The 17,512-nt window shown below is 44.0% G+C and overlaps 1 protein-coding gene across 1 annotated transcript in view; it reads left to right on the forward strand.

The window, feature by feature from the left end:
- Positions 1 to 17,512, forward strand: part of CAPN13 (calpain 13) — a 66,185-nt gene that overhangs the window by 6,555 nt on the left and 42,118 nt on the right. Inside the window, exons 2-3 of the mRNA XM_077781783.1 lie at positions 9,765 to 9,947; positions 16,361 to 16,600. Coding sequence (XP_077637909.1) covers positions 9,864 to 9,947; positions 16,361 to 16,600 — 324 coding nt within the window. The 5' untranslated portion in view covers positions 9,765 to 9,863. The remainder of the gene's footprint in view (positions 1 to 9,764; positions 9,948 to 16,360; positions 16,601 to 17,512) is intronic.

Raw genomic sequence — 17,512 nt, forward strand, 5'->3', positions numbered from 1 at the left:
CCCTGTGGGTCTGCCCAGTTTCCATCTCATAGTAAATTTAATTTTAAATCCTCACAATGCTTTGTTACAGCCACACATGCGTTTCAGTGGAGACGGCAGCCAGCCACCACAGCAGCAGATGTTTCTTTTCCTGCAGGGTTGAGCCAACCACAGGGATGGAGTGACAGAGATTTGTAGTTCTTTTTAATAAATCTGATCACTTCTGCAGACTTTTTTCCTGAGGGTTCCTGCAAGGCAGCTGCTATTACTGCCAAGAGCATAGCTTGAGCTGGACACAGCCTTGCCCAGCCTCTCAGGGATGGTTTCTTGGGGGCCAAACTGGGGCTTCCTATGAGTAGCATATTTGCCAGAGAAGGAAGGACAGCCAAAGTCACCTCCTCTTATCATTCCTGATCTTCGTATGGACAGATTGAGGGCTTCTCGAATGCAGTCGCTGTCTGATATTATTTGCTGAATGCAGCCATTAGTCATTTCTGATTTATGAATTTTTCAGTCTGTGAGCACCTCAAAGTGAGGTATTTGAGATTCTAAATCCTGCCTGTGCTGATGTGTTGATTAACTGGTCTGAATGCATTGAGGTACTTGATGTGTTTCTATTTTGTGAACAAAATGATTGTGACCTTAAAATGTTTCGTACTACTAAAAATAATAAGCCATTAAAATTCTTAGTAATTGGCCTGTGCTTTAAGAATATTATCCAGAGCTAGGAAGGAACAGCTGTGGGCTCCTTATTGACAAATGATAGCAGTGAACTTTCCCCCAGCTTCTTTTGACAGGATTGCTTCTTGATCTGTACATTTCCTTCCCATATCTTGCAGAAAAACCCTGAGTAAATCCATCACCATCTGTTTTATTATTTCTTCCATTATACCAGAAAAAGACAGAGGTGGAAGAGGATGGTTTGTTTTGGTATGAATGCTTTCTCTAATAAGGACTGTTCCTAGCAAAGCTTTCTGCATTTCATTAGCTACAGACTGGACATTGCAGTAGTCTGTTGATGTGAAAATTTTGTGAGTTTTCACCCAAATGATAGAATCTCCAGCTATTTTCAGTGACTCAAGCTACACAATGTGAAATCTGTTTTCTGTGACTATTTTTTGCCGCTAAAATATTTTCTTAGAATACTACTTTTGGATATATTATTGCCAGTAAAATTATTTAGAGTGTATTTGTAGAAAAGTAACATGAAGTTAGCAGGAACCTGGAAGGAAAAAAAAAACAAACAACAACAACAAAAAAAAAAAAAAAAAAAAAAAAAAAAAAAAAAAACCACAGAAGAAAGCAAGCCTTTTAAAAAGATAAAAGATAATTTCTCAGAAAAACAACACAGCTATTATAAGCCTCTTCCATTGAATGCCAGCATGGCGACCTCAAACAGGGATGTGCCAACCTTCCTGAGCCTCTCTGCCATTCTGAAAGGCACTCTCTGCCTGCCACCACCCAGCCACCTCCTGGGGATGAGCTCTCTGGGTCTCTGGGGGAAGAGAGAGAAAAATCAGTGGGAGATGCCTGGTTCTGTGCAAGGGTGCAGTTCATCCCTGGTGTAACCTTGTGAAACCAAAGGTGCTGTGTGTGAGTGTGGGGCAGAGCTCCTGGCCCTGCCCCGCTGCTGCCTAGAGGCCACAGGAGTGCTGGAGGGTGTTTGTGGGTGCTCTACTGGATCGAGAACAAACAGATGTGTGTGTGAGTCAAACCAACTCCTGCCTCAGACAATGGCAGCAGCACGAGTCAACAGATGGTGTTCCTGTGTTCTGGTGACACCCAGCTTGCTGCCCATGAGGAACCCAGCCCCAGGTAACAGTCAGCAGGTAGAGTCCGTGGACCTGGTCATTGCAAATATTTACTTTTCAAGCACTTCTGACACAAATTTTACTAAATAGCCTTGCACAGATGCAGATGTGATGTAGCATCTTGTGTTAAAATTATCAACAGAGAGCAGATGAAAGGCAACTGGGAAATGGTCAGGCATGTGGGCTTTCCTGCAGGTCTGAAGGTAACCTCAAAAGGTTGCTTTTGCTGGCTAGAAAAGCAGTGCTATTATTTATTTACCAAATGGCAGTTTGCAGATGCCCATCCCCTCCAGCCTGGATCAGATGCCTTCTCTAGGGCAGAAAATAAGTCTGGTATGGGCATGTGGCTCTTGGCCTCAGAGGCAGACTCAGGCCCTTGGCATCTCCTGTGGTATTTAGCAGTAGGGATGGAATTCAGTGTTTGCAGCTGGTTCCTGATGTGACCATTGACCCCAGGAAGGGGTGGGGTGCTGCTGCCTTGTCTCAGATGTGCTCCAGCCTACACTGAAGTTATTGGATTATTCTGTCCAAGTCAGTAGCCTTTGGGTTAGATCCTGAAGCCAGCAGGCACCTGGGCATGGTTTTATTCAGAAATCCAGGCCTTGAGCTAATCCCTGGTTAGAGAAACAAGATTTTTCAGGTGTATTTCTGAGATGGACTCTTGAGTCATAAACAGGAATTAATTTTCCAACTAAATGGTTTCTGATTTCACTTTAGATTGTCTCTCTGTGAATGTTTCACCTTTAAAATTTTTGCTCTTCCTGCTCCCTGTTGATTGAGATAAGATGATCTAAACTGCTACCAGAAGTAGGGGCAAAAAAAGGTGAAGGTGTGTACTTATAAGGAGGGGGAGTTTAAAAAGTGGCTGTATCTGCCCTGGAGCTCTGTATTGCTGACCATGTAACACAAGTAGAACTAAAACATAGAACTCTTAATAATACATAATTTTTTATTATAATCACTTGGCTTTTCCACAGCCCATAACTGCGGTCATTAACAAAATGCCCAGAGATTTATGAAGTCTGCTAAAAAAAAAAAAAAAGAAAGTTAATCTTTAACTATTCTGAAACTTCCTTGGGTTTTTATATACCCAACAGTTAAAATACAGTAAAATGATTTTAATCATTCCTCATCCTGACACAGAATAATTGTTTGTTCTTACTATTTGGATTACAGAGGTCTTTCAAGATTCAAAGAATCAAAGTCTTACTGTGTGAGGCACTGTACACACATAATAAACCTGTGGCCCCAAAGCAGCTGCAGGATGGGCTATTTTTCAGTTTCTGTCTCCCAGCAATGCAGTGATGTCTTTTCCCTCTCTCCTTCTCTGACAGTCCAGTTATTTAGTGCAAAACCCATCTTTGTGATTTCCTCCAATGCTCTGTGTAGCCCATAGTTAATAGGACCATCCTCAGTGCTTTGGCAGGAGGATATAAAGGGAGAGGAGAAGAGGAAGGTAATTCTTTGTTCTGGGAATACGATCCATCACAGCCTGTGGTATTTCCTGCTCAATACCATTCCCTGTCACTCACTGGGGCTTATATTGGGTCAAACACATTAGAGTTGGATTCTCCAGCTAATGGCTACCAAGGCCTGTACTCAGTGTGCTGCAACAAGCACAGTAATTGAAATTCAGACTGCAGGAGAGAAAAGGCTTAGTCTTCATCTTAGCACATCACCCACTTAGTTATACACAGTTTTCTCCTGGATGCAGTAAACAAGGGGCTCGATTCAGTATTGCCCCAAAGCCTTATCCCATATTAGTAAAAAAAAATATGACAGTACATAAAGATCCCAGCAGTGATTGTTTTTAGGTTCAAAGTGTCTCAGCTTTTTGCTCTGGAGAAGAAACTTTTGCTGGTTCACTGTGGCAGAGTCAAGGTCCCCGATTCATTCCTGGGAGTTGCTAGATTTTGTGTTGCCTTTTCCATTAGTGAGTCAGGAGAGCTGCTTCATGCAGCTCTTCTCTACTCTCACTCCCTTTCTGTATCTTCCTGTGGCTCACCAACATCAGAGTAGCTGGAGTCAGATGTCTGGGAGAGGGACAAGATTTTTCTCACCAGGTGGGCTGAAGGGGAGAAGTGACTGCTTCTCATTCCGCTCTTGCTCCATCTTAAACCCTCTCTTATATTAGTGTTGATATAGTGAGATTAGTGATTTGGTCTGGGATTTTCTAATAAGCTCACCAAATTTAAAATTGACAAGTTTTGTTTCAGAACAAGTTAATTAAAAATGCACCAGGAATCGAGGCACTATCATGTTGTTTTCCAGTCTTTACTCTCTCTGGGTGTTTCCTAGTGTGGGACTGTGCCAGTTCTCACCTCAGTGGGAAGCAATCATTTCCAAGTCTGTCTCAGCCTAGGGATGGTTTTACTGAGCCTTGTCCTCTCCTAGTGTCCCTCTTCCCTTTTGGCATTACCTTGCATGTTACACTTTTTTACTGGATGGAATAATTTTCACAGAAGTCATCCTCTGTAAATAACCTGAGACTCTGCCCTTCTTTTTACAGTCTTGTATATTATGGCCCTGTTTCTATCCCGTGACTGTTACCCTTAGCCTCCTGTGTTTGACCATGGAAACAGACAATTCAGTTCTTCTCTTCCTCCTCCCCCAGGAAGAAGGAAGCATTTAGAAATGTAGTGCAGTTTGGCTGGACAAATTGAAGGCAGTGTCTGATGTGCTTCCTTAATACATTGTAGAATATAGATAATCAGCGAAGAACATTAGTTGAAATGTCAATGAAAAGTGACAGAAACATTCACTAGGGACCATATGCTGTTCTCTGCACTGGCATCTCACTCTGCATACATGGCTCTGAGCCCTAGCTAAGTGCCTTATCTAGCTATTTAAGGTATTTAATTAATACCTCAGATAGAGTACCCATCCTCATTTTTCCATGTACTGATAGAGCAGAGCAAAGAGAGCAGCCCTGTTATCAAAGCACACCGTGCAGCTCTGAGAGGAGCCTTTCATCCTGACAAAAGAGCTCAGGGCTGGAGCTGCTCTGAGGCAGAAAAAGGGAGCCTGCTGCCAGCACAGTGTGGGGACAGAGGTCACAGTGCAGGGCCAGCCTGGGAAAGGTGGTGGCAGCTGCCATGCCCATGCTCCACGGGCATGTGGCAACCAGGTGAAAAAAGGAAGCAGAACACACAAACCCTTTCTTATCACGGGAGCTTCAGTGATGTGCTGCTCTGTTAGTCCCTGCAGGTCACAGCTGGCCCCCCCATAGCTCTTGGGAAGCAGAATTTGGGGAAAGCAGCTTTCTCCATTGGGGATTTGTAGGTTTGAGCCCAGGCTGAGTCCAGATGCTGTGCTGCTCAGGATGACTGCCCTGGGAGGGCACCACTGGGCTCTGTGCCTCAGAGTTTCCACTTGTGCTCTACAGCTTCACCTCTTGATCTTTGTTTCTCTTTCAGCTTGGATGGGATTCAGTCCACATGTCCTAGAGCCATGCTGCAAAGGAACTCTCTGGTTCCAAATCTGTACAGTTCATCCTGGTAAGTCCCTAAACTCTCTCTATACAAGATTTTATGGTTGCTTTTTTTTTTCCTTCCTCTCTTGCCAGCAGGCCTCAGCAGCAAAGCTGTCTCAGTTGCTGGAGGAGACCACTTCTGTCTGGAGCTTTTCTTCATGGATTTGCTGTCCTTCGTATGCCTTGCAAATCAGAGGTCATATTCTCCTTTGGTTTTGGGCTGAATAAATCTAGTCTCCAGACTAAGTTGAATAGCTTTCTTTATGGACAGTGCTTTCCTTTTTACTTGTGTCAGTCAGATGAGAAAGCTCTGATGCATCTGGCTACAAAGTCATCAGGATGAGAAAACTCAGGCTGGTGATGTTTTGGTGAGGATCTTTGAGGGTTTTTACTCTCTGACCCTGTGATGTTGGCAAGTGCTGGTGCTGTTACAAAAGCTGTGATATTACTCTTCTTTTGGCCAAAATAATTCTTAGAGGGAGACCAAATGGGTCCCTAGTGGGATACAACGTGTGGTGTGCTTCTTTCAGAGGAAAAACACCAGGTTTAGGTACCCTGAGTATTCCAGGGAAACACAGCATGATCCTGGGAGCCTTGCACCATGCTCCCTGAGACTGCCAGGAGAATTGCCTGCTGTCCTGTCCAGAAGGCAGAAAAGATCTGCACCACTCTTACCTAACACAGTAACTGAGGTGAACACAAATTTTTTTCTGACATTACTATCAGGTCTGTAGGTATCTCACCATCCTCTCTCAAGACAGCCTTTCTTTTTAAACTGCCTGGGTACCTTGCAGTGTGTATGCTTGGGTACTACTGCTTCAGGAGAGGTCACCTCTGGTGGATCAAGGGAGGATAAAGCCATATGATTTCTGTTTTTTCTAATATTTTAATTTTGCAAGAATTTGGTGATGGATTATTAGTTTGAAAGATTAATTCAATTTCTCCTTCTATGCCATTATTTGTGTTTTGTGGAACCAGTATGTTGAAGCAGTGGCAAACACTGTCAGCATCCAGCACAGTTGCTGTGTGAGGGAGAAGCTCCACCAGCACTTCTCAGAGGACAAGTGCAGGGTGTCACATTGTGTTCCAGCCAACTCATGGCCTTAATTCCCCTGTGATGGTATTAGGGTTTGCCATAATTTAGCTTCAGATCCCTCTGCACTGATTTGGATATGAACCCCATTTTCAGGTTTCGGGTATGTGCTGCAGGACATGGAATCCCAGAGGCGTCGTCTGGCTTGCCTCAGGTTGCAGCCCTGAATTTCTCCAGGTGTTGGATGTCCTGGGGGAGCGAGGAGGGAGGTGGACAGCAAGGAGCAAAGGTGGAATGCCAGCAGCTCACCCTTGTTGGCACCTCACAAATGGCAAGATGTCAAGGAAGAAGCAGCTGTGCTGTGCATGTCGGTAGTCAGCAAAGACTGAGGCAAGAACTGGGAACCTCAAATGTTTCTTTAAGCTGTCAGAACAATCTGCAGGCCAAGGATTCTCCTTTAGAGGATGGCGGGAATGTTTCTGGAAAACAAACAAATGTGAGACTGTCACAATCTGTTCACACCAAGACAAAAACAAAACAAAAAAGCGTGAAATAAACTTTCTCATACCCATGGGGCTTGAAAGAGGCTGGAGGCAGAAATGCCAAATAAGGGCTAATATGCTGATGAAAACAAGAGCTTAATTTTGATGTGCCTTGCACAAAAGTCTGTCTCTGGAATCCAAAAGCTGCTTATGAAGAGGTAGATGAAGGACATCAAGGAGAGAGGAATAAAAGTGCTCCTTCCTTGCTTTTCCAAACAGTTCCTAGCAAGGTTTGGTGAAGCAAAGCAGCAGTGCCATGACCAGGTGGGAGGCTGTGTCACTTGCAAGGACAATGTCAGGATGGCTCTGTTTAAAATATGTTTTGATGTTACTCCTGGTGATACGATGGGCTTATTCTCAAGGAGAGTTTCACTGCTGGCTGCTGAGTGGCCAAACTTTTGTAGAGATTCGGAATTCAAAGTGCTGCCATATTCTGTTCTTCATTCAAATGAAAAACAAAGTCCAAAATTTCTTGGGAAATCATTCTTAAAAATCGCATCAGACCAAATGCAGAGAACTATTGCAATAACACTTGAAATCTTTTTTTACTTTGCAATGTTAAACCTTCTGGATAATGCAGAAATGAGCCTGAAGTGATGGGGTTTTCATAAGTAAAAGTTGCAACTATTGCAAAATCAGAATGGAGCCCAATGGCATTATTGAAATGTTTGTGTCTTTCTTGTGGTGAAAATTCATTGTTAGTGTCTTTCATGTTTGACAGAATTGCATTTTTCTGAAGGAAAAATAGTCCACTGGGAAATTCTAGTGTTAATATGGGTGTCAGTAGCAGACTGCCTATTTTTTTATTTTTATTTTTATTCTCAAAGAATTCCCACTGTGGTTCTGAAGTCAGTGGATATTTCTTATGAAAATAGGGCTCTGGAGAGAGATATTTTTCAAACCAAATCTCCCCTCCCCCAAGTGGCAGTAGGATCTAACTCTGTGGATTCATTATGTACTGTTAAGCAGCTGCCACATTTCACTCCGGCAACACTTGTACTTCATTTATGAGCAAAATGATTCATGTGTGAATGTGGCAAAAGTGCTGCAGCTCATGGTGAATTTGCACTGAGGAGCAGCTCGTGGGTGAGGACTGGGTAAAAACAGATGCTGAAGTAGGACTTTGTTACTTGCCTGATAGTTTTTACAGTCATAAAAGTTTATGTTTTAGAAGGGCAGATTCTGCCAGAAATAGGAGTTGCATAAACACAGAGCAAAGGAGCTTGTTTATGACTAATATTAATCATAGCTCCACTTCATCTTGTGTAAGAGAAGCAAATAAATGGTAACACTTGACCTATATACAAAATTATGAATGAGGAAATGAAATGGATTGATAGTATTCTTACATTAGTCCCATAATGCAAAAACAGTGGGATGCCCAATCACTGCAGCAAATGTGACAATGATTGAAGGATGATTCCTCTTTTACACAAAACCTATTTGTGTTCACTACCCTGGAAAATTTCCCAGCCTGTTTCTTTTACTTACCATGGTGTAAATTAAGAGCCTTTTTGCTAAAAAGAGTGTGATCTTCACAGGGGTAAGAGCAGCAGAAGTAAGAAATTAAGGCATATGTCTGAAATGTTGCAAAAAATAACAGTCTTAATACTTCAGTGCAGAAGCTCTGTGGGTGGAGTGAGGAGAATTCCCTTTCTAAGGCCAAGGCTTCCACTAGCACTTGGGCAAAGTCATGCAGTTCCTCCCCAGACATCCTTGGAAGATGATGCAAAACTCTGCCTCAGACATGCTGCTGGCTACTGTGCTGGTTTAAACTGGCTTAGATTTATTTTTCTTTACAGTGCGGGGCTATAGTTTGGATTTGTGCTGAAACCAGTGCTGATAACAGAGAGATGTTTTTGTTACAGTTTGGCAGTGCCTGCACACATCAAGGCCTTTTCTGCTCCTCACCCCACCCAGCAGCGAGTGGGCTGGGGGTGCACAAGGAGCTGGGAGGGGACAGAGCCAGGACAGCTGATCCCCACTGGCCAAAGGGACATCCCACACCCCAGGGCATCCTGTTCAGCAGATACAGCTGGGGGAGGAAGGAGGAAAGGGGGTGTTTGGAGTTACTGATTTCCCCAATGACTGCTATGTGTGATGGAGCCTCTCTTCCCAGGAGATGGCTGAACACCTGCCTGCCCATGGGAAGCAGGGAATTAATTCCTTGTTTGGCCTTCCTTGGGCACACGGCTTTTGCTCTGCCTTTTGAGGTGTCTTGTCCTCAACCCATGGGTTTTTTCACTTTTACTCTTCCAGTTCTCTTACTGATCTGGTGGTGGAGTGAGCGAGCTGACAGCTGCTGTTAGACCATGACATCCATCCAGAACAACAGTCTACCCTCAGGAAAGCCAGGCAAAGAGGAGATATAAGTGTTTAGTTTAAAATCTTGTTTAAAAGAGCGTCTGTGTTGTGCATATTTTTTTCCGTGTATTTTTATCCCAGGGTAGAGAGGAATAAAGAGTGACTAAATTCCAAAAATCTGTGATGCCAAAAATCTGTGGTGCCAGCTGAGACCTCACATGTGGGCTTCACAGAAAACCTGGGTTCAACAGCACTTGTTGGTATTTGCCCTCTGGTGCCAGTACCCTGTGAAAGAGGAAGCTGTTGGTCCTTTTATTTGGGCTTTACCAGCCCTGAGGCGGTGCCTTACAGAGCAGAAGCAGTTTTGATTTTTCAGTGATCCTTCAGCATCTTTTGTTCACGAGTAGATTAAACTGCACATCTACCCTTAGATGGATTCATGTCCCTGCTGTGCAAAAGCAACCTTTAACTCAGGGGAATTGTTGGCACTTGTCACAATCTCACAGGGTACCACTGGAAGAAAATCCCCCTGCTCTCCCAATGTACAGCCCTGTACACTTTACTCAAATCCTTCATGGGTTTGGTTTTTTTTATTGTTTGTTTTTTTTTTTTCTCCCTTGCAGGTTTCCACAGATACTTATGGTAGCAAATAATCCCAAGACTCATTACTGCACATAAATCCCTCAGCCTTCTGGGCTTCCTTCTCTGGAGCCACTGCAAAAATGGACACATCAATACAGCCTTCTGCAGAAAAGCTGACAGCCTCAAAATGGGCTCATGCTGCAACAACTGAAATCTCCTGCCAGGTTGGTGATGGGGCTTTCTAATCAACTTTGCAATGAATATTTCTTAAATCATGTTAATCCACCATTTAAGCAGAGATATCAGTTCCAGACAATGAATCCCCACACCTGGAGGGGGATATACCTGCCGCTTCCCCGGAGAAGAGGCGATGAACAGCGTGCCTGCTGTCAGAGGAGCCAGCAGCTATGGCATTTATCACCTCACAGCTCCTTCGCTGCAATGAAGGAAATCTTCGCTCCCCGCTTCTGCTGCAATCAGCTTTTATTTATGTAGTGGTTATGGAAAACAGCTCTTAAAGGAAAACTGCACCTGTTTTGCCCTCTGAGACAGATTTTGCTCTAATTTACATGGATGTATTTTCTATTAGAGTTTAAATGCTGGGAGCTCATGAGGAAATGAAAGCTCTTAAATACGAGCAGGCAGAGTGCAGTACCCAGCTTTCAGACCCACAGAGCTATAGTAAACACTGGTGAAGAAGAGGAACTGTCTTTTTCATGAGAACTTTCATGTTTTCAGCTCCCATAGCTCCTAGGAACCAGCTGCTATGTGAACTGTTGACATCCCAGCTTAAAGAGACTGCAGAACAAACAGAAAGTTTTGGGGAAATTCCTGAGCCCAGGTGATTGTAGGATTACTTTGGATAAGTAAAGAGCTATGGATTGATAAGTTTTTCTGTTAATCCCCAAGGTGAACTTCATGAACATTCACTGCAGAGTAACTTTTCATGAACAAGCTGTGGTAACTTGAAAAAGAGAGGGTAATTTCTTGGGTCTTTGAGTCCCACTCCAGCTCAAAGTAGGTTAACTTCTGAATTAGGTGTTGGTGCTTATGTCCTTGTCCATGTGAATATCTCCAATATCTCTCTGGGCACCTGTTCCTGGGCTTAGCCACTCTGGAGATCTTTTTTATCTCCAGCCACATGTCATTTTCCTTGCTGCTCGGTGTGCCTGTTGCCTCTGCCCATCTGCTGTGCACCTTCAAGAGCAGCCTGATCCACCTGCTCTGGAACTTTTTGGATAGTGGGAGAGTGCAATTAGGTGTCACTCCTGCCTGAGCATCCACACTCTCTGCTCTCTTCTCTGGAGCACATCATGTGCTCCAGCCCCCTGACCATCCTGGTGTGTTTCTGCTCAACTTGCTGAACTTTCGATGCCCCTCTTACACTGGGCAGTCCAAAACTGGGTATAGCAATTGCACATATCATCCCAAAAATACTGTGCAAAATGGAAGGGTCTCCTGCCTTCACCCGCTGTGCTGCAACTCATACTGCCCAGGGGGCTCTTGGTTTGCCCAATTGCAAGGGTTCATCGTTGTCTCTTGTTCAGGTGGCTGTACACCAGGACTTTTATTCAAATACATGCTTGCAGGCTGTAGGAATACACTTAGGATTGCTGCCAGGGAATGTGTCCCTGAGAATGGTCTGCCCACATTGCCTTGAATTTTGGGCCTCTTTAGGCTGTCTCAGTTTGGTCTCCCAAAAATAAATGTTTCCACATTTTTGCTAGATACTCTTTAATTATTTGGCTTTGGGTTTTCGCATAATGAAGGTCAGTCCCTTCCTAAATAAAAGGATAAGTTCTTCTTCCTCAGGCAGTCCTGGAGGAAATGAGCTGCCCAAGTGAACTGATGTGGAATTTAAGTAAGAGCCCAGCATAAATGCTAACAGGCATTGGCCTAAAAATATCTGCTGATTTTACTGCTGCAGAAAGAATGACACGCACCTCTGATAACTTGTCTTGTGGTGAGTCCTGCCAGGCTGTGCCTGGATCCAGAATGATTACTGCATTTCCTGGTGGTTTGAGAGGAGAAAAACAGGTAAGAGGTGCAAATTAAACTGTTTTTCCTCTGAGAATAACTGCAGCTGAAGCCACAGATGGCCACAGGATGCTCTCCACAAACGTAGGTCGACAGACAATTCATTGTGGATGGCTAACAGAAGTATGTGTGTGCATATCTATATCTATATATATGTGTGTATCTTCATTTCTGTATGAAACTATTACACCCACGCCAGATTGGTTGTTGAACTTCAGCTTGGTTGTGTTTGCTCAAGGCGTGGCAAAAGCTTCCCTATAAAGGAGAGATGGAGAGCAGGAATTGGGCCAGCCCATGTCTCTCTGTTGGTGGTGGCTGGAGTTACGCCCGAGGCACTGCAGGTAAAAAACATCCCTTTGCTGTTTTATTTAGTACAAGATGAAGCAGGTGAAATACAAGTAATAGGGCTGGAAAAGCACCACAGACACATTGAGAAGGATTTGCCTTGGAGAGACAGAATAAATTAGAGTCCCTATCCTTAATGTTACCTGGAGGGAAAGAAAAGATGAATTTGCTATCCTAGAAGGAGCCTCCTTTGTAAAACGGTAAGTTGTCAGAAGTAATTGGATCAAGTGGGAGTAGAGATTCTAAGATGAGGAGGATTCTATAGTTACTGTAGGCTGATGTTAAATGAGGTAGAAAAAAGGTATCTGGAACTGTCCTATGCTGTGTATGCAAAACCAGAAGAAAATTGACTTAATAAATAGCCAGAAGGGAGTACTTCACAGGCTGTTTGGAGCAGAAGGTCATGCAAGAAGCCACTGGGAAAGTAATCTCCTGGACGGTTGCCAGAGTGCCTGGCTTTGGTTTTTTATTTTCTGTGGTACTCAAGGCTTTTGTACAAGGTGTGTGTACAAGGAGCTGTTGTCCATCTGGGGTTTGGGACACCCACATTCTGGTCCCTGCACTGCATCCTCAGCTCGCTGTCTCTGCAGGAGATTGTTGGCTCCCTTTTTTTTCTTCTTCTGAATGCTAGGAGGGATAATAAACTCACCCTTTCCTTCATTATGAGATAATTCTGGAACTGAGTCCCTGAAGTTTCTACAATGCTTCAAGTATGTGAATGACAGGATCTTAGAGGAAAGAGTGCTGGTGTTACTGTAGCATATATTTAATATTATGGGGAGATGAAATGTAGCTTGATAGTTTGGAGTGTTTGAGAGGAAACAGGGGAAGAAGGGCTGCTGGCTTTTCAGCTCTTCTGGTACTGTTAGTTGTGTTTGAGAAGATTAGTTGCTCTTTCTAAAGTACAGAAATTCAGCTAAGCCAACATATAATGGAAAAAGTTTTGAGAAAATCAGTGGAGAGGAGAAGGTTCAGCTATGAAGTACACGTGGTTTCTAATTGCCTATTTCTACTTTCTACTCTGTGAAAAATACCAAAGCCATTGAAGGAAATGATGTCTGTACTGTGACATAAATCTTTATGTAAAGTGTGATTAGCTGTCAGTAGCATTTGCCGCTGATTATAGTTGTGGCTTGACATCTTTCCTGAATGAGAGCAGGAGGGAGACAGGACACACCTTCCCTGCTGCTTTTGAAGCTGTTCAATGCAGAGAATCGTGGCTGCTTGGGGTTCCCCCATGGATTTCTGCAGGAGTCACCACTTTTTTGCCCTGCTATGCTTGGAGACTCCTCTTTCCTTCACATCCCTTCCAGCTGCAATACTTGACTTCTTTTTATCCTTCTCTCTGTAGGTTTTCCTCTATTTACCTTCTCTCCCTCCTTCTTTTCTGTTTGTCCCTTTCTCAGAGACAGACAACACGGATGTCCCTCTGCTGAGAAGGAAGAGGAACCAAAAAAGAGCAGCAAAGTTGGGTGTGATTCCCTTCCCCATTTTAGATAAGTACGTGTGTTGAAGGAGATCCCAGGACTAAACAAATGTTTGTTTAGCCCCTCCTGAATGTTTACCCCTTTCTGAATAATAATTTCTTTCCTTAGTAAGAAGTCTCTTTTTCTTTAGAGTTTGACAATCAAGCAGATTTTGTGAATGTTTTAAATCCCTCCCTCTCTCCTTGCATCTTGTGGCAGGCAGCAGTCCAAGGGCAACATCTCCAATATCCATTCCATTATAACTGTCCCTTGAAAGCCTTTCTGGCTCTCGAGGTCAGAAAGAGTAAGAAGCTCCCCAACCAAGCAGTCAATAATAAGAACTTTGTGACCTTTGCTGTTGCTGACAGACCCGTGAGAGCCACATGGGAGAGCTGTGGCCAGGATTCAGGATACTGCTACGAAAGAGGTGGCCATCAGAGTGTGCTGGAGCAGCCAGGGCACTGCTAGCCAGGTCCTGTCCCCATGGACAGCCTGCAGAGGGGCATGGGTGGGTGTAGAACTCCTGTGTCTGTGCTGATGAAGATATTCCTGCAAGGGAATAGTAGTTAAGTGTGTTATTTTCCTCAGTCTGGTTGCTAATTTAATCCCAATATGTTAAACAACGTAATTAAACGTGCACACACACATGCTAAAAACTCTTGTTCTCTGTCAGAAGAGAGGGAACGCGTGTCAGACCCAGCCTTCAAGCTCTGTTAATTTTAATTTGAGCTTTGGAATTAGTAATCAGTTTTGCTGGAACGCTGTTTCAAGAAATAGATCTTAGCATGCACGGAGCCTGGGCACAGCTTCAAATGAGTATTTGTTAAGAAGCCATTCCCTTGTCGTGTTATGGTACATTACATAAGATTTATTTCCATTGTATTAAAAAATGCAAACCCCAGGGGAATGCTCTCTCTTCTTGTTGGCCGAGGGTGGTTTTGGATTTTTTTTGTGGGGCTTTTAATTAAAACAATGAGATGCAAAACCACTTATTTGTTTAGGTTGTTGTTACCATGCCAGGAGGCTAAGTGACTTGAAGCACTGAGAAAGGTGATGAGACTAAGTAAAAAGGGTGTAGGGAGGGGGGTGGGGGGCTGTATCACACCTTCATTGCAGCTGAGCTGTATTTTTGACATGTGGGAAGAATTTACAATACAAACCTGAGGCATTGCTCTTACTGGAGCCGTCTGCTCTATTCGTGCAGCACCAGGGACATCTCAGATTGACAGATAAATTTGTTTGGTAAAAAAGAGCCTTTTCATCTAAAAAAAAAAAAAAAAAAAAAAACAACGACAAAAAATCAAACAAGCAAACAAAACCAATCAACCAAAAGAGCTATGGCATCCAGTTGCTGGAAAGTGAAACTAGATGACTTCAAGCTAGAAATTAGCTCAGCAAAGTTAATTAATTGGAGGTGAGGCTTGCCCAGGGTATGTGGTGGATTTTCCAGTGCTAATTTATGGAAGCCAGGGGCTGGGGGCAGGAATCCCTGGATCAAGTGTGGTGTCATCCATAAAGCAAGATGGCAGAGGACGATCACAGGGATTCTGCCTTTAAAAGTCTGCTGATAAGGGGATTCTCTTTTCATATAGAAAGAGGCAAAAGGGGAAATATAGCTCAGGATAGTTAGTATTTTGATTTTGTGAGGGCAATTGGGAATGAAGGATGAAAACTGGTGTGGACCCTGAGTCATGTGTTTATCCAGCAACATGTAATTCTGTGTTACAATAGAAGCTGAAGGAACCAGGAGGCAAGGCAGGCTGCACAACCTTCCTGCTACTTCTCTGAGCCCTGAAACCACAGCAGAGCCTTTCAGCTGAAGGGACATCACCAGGAGTTGGTGCCCAGGTGTGTGTCTCTGTACATCCATGTGGCTCTGGGGAGCACACCTCAAAACTCATGCTCTGGTTGGACAGAACAAATTGCTTTCTTTAAGCTCCAGTGCCACTGGTCCCTCCAAATGTGCAGGTTTTTTTCTTTCTTCTGTCCTTCTACCACTCCTGTACTACAATCTCTCCCATCCCACAGTCCAGTGTCTCCTTGGAAGTTGAGCTGCCTCCCTTTGGAACAAAAGTAGATCTTTGATGGCAGGAATCCTGCTGCGCTTTTTGATGCCTGTAAAGGGAAAAAAACCCCAACAGGAGATTTTGGCTCCTGCATCCATCCCTATCTGTGCCATCAGGTGTATTAGCAGGTCTGTTCAGTCCAGGGTTTCACTGCATGTATGAAACGTTCTTTTTCCTACTTAAAGCTCCTCTTTCTGTTAGACATATTAACAGAGAGGGCTTCACCCATGCTTCAGACTGGAATACCTGGAGATGCCATGCAGTGCCTGCCCAGTTTAAACAGCAGCTTGAAATCCTGTGCACAGCTGTGATACCTGACCTGGAGAGTCCTGGCTACCTGGGGGCATCATCCCTGCTCCCACTCCCACTCCCCTGCACGTGCAGCTCCTGTTCCATCCCCTGTGCTCGCTTATATTGCAGCTGTACCTCAGTGCTCACACAGCAGCTCACTAACAGCTTTGCTCTCTGTCCTCAGGGAAGACTCCAAATTGAATTTGTAGCACTGACAGAACTGGTTTAAGATAAACCAGTCGGGATTTGACGACTGCTCTTTCCCCATGCATTTCCAGCTAATAAGGATTTTGTCACTGTGGCTGCCCTCAGTTTTGCAAGCTGCTGCTCCAGAGTCCTCCTGGTGGGAGGAGGGGTTGGTGTTATCCCACACACTCTCGATGCCCACTTTGCATGGGGAGACTAATGGCAGTCCCTGTCTGCCCCTCGCAGGAAAAGGGCACGATGCTCGCCCCCAGCTCCTCTCTGATGCCAGAGCAAACCACGGGAGCAGCAGGAAGCCTCCAGAACCTGAAGAAATTTAACAGCCAGGACTTCAGAGACCTGAGAGCCTTGTGCCTGAGTCAAGGGCTGCTCTTTGAGGATGCCACCTTCCCTGCTCACATCAGCTCCATTGGTCCCACCCTGCTCCCAGAGGAGAAGCTCTGGCAGATCCAATGGAAGAGGCCAACGGTGAGTTCCTCCAGCTGGGGAGCTTTGTAGCACTGCTGTTGAATGGGACCAGTGATGGCCAGTGGCTAAAGGCCTGCACTCTAGGGTGGGAGGTCTGTCTTGAGCAGGAAAGCAGATCTCAAGGGGAACACTGGAAGCACAGTTGTAAGGAGGGATCCTTGCTGTGGGATGTGTGAAGGGAAGAAAACCTGTAAAAAATGATTGCTCACTTTTAAAAATTTTAAAGGTTTATTAAACATTAACAAAAATTACAACAAAAGGACTAAATGACTATCAGCCCCCATGACTATTAGCCACATGCTCATCTACAAAATTGATGTTTTGCCTTTTATACCTTTAGCCCCTCCCAAAGTTTTGTCAGTAAACTCTTTCTCTGCTGTCCATTTGTGGAGATTACTTTCTTATATCTTGGTTGGAAGTCAGGTGTTGTTTCACCGAGCTTACTCTTGGTAATTAGCTGGCCCTCTCTAAATGCCCTGACTACTGATGCTTTTACAAGGGGGAGGGGAAAGAGGACTATGGGGAGCACATATTACAATAACATTGCTATGCATTTTAACATCTACATAATATCTATCTCTCAGTTGTGAGAGCCAAGTATTATATTATTCATCTATAACGTAACCTCTGCAACATTAATGATTTTATTAGGTACATTTTTGTAGGAAGTTTGCTTCCACCTGTGAACCTGACTAGAGCTACTCTTCCCCCTTTGATCTGTTTCTAGAGGATTTTGTGCAAACCTGAAAAGTTAAGTTCTATTGAAGATCTCCGATTTCTCTAATCCAGGAGACTGAGTCAGCAATACCTATTTTAAAGTAACTGGGACAAGGCAGGAGATGCAGCACGTTTGTGTGCTTATTCCCAGTTGCAATTTAATAGGCAGTTATCATCTGGCATATGGAAGTTTAG

This window comes from Lonchura striata, chromosome 3 (genome assembly GCF_046129695.1).
Source record: "Lonchura striata isolate bLonStr1 chromosome 3, bLonStr1.mat, whole genome shotgun sequence".
NCBI lineage: Eukaryota > Metazoa > Chordata > Aves > Passeriformes > Estrildidae > Lonchura > Lonchura striata.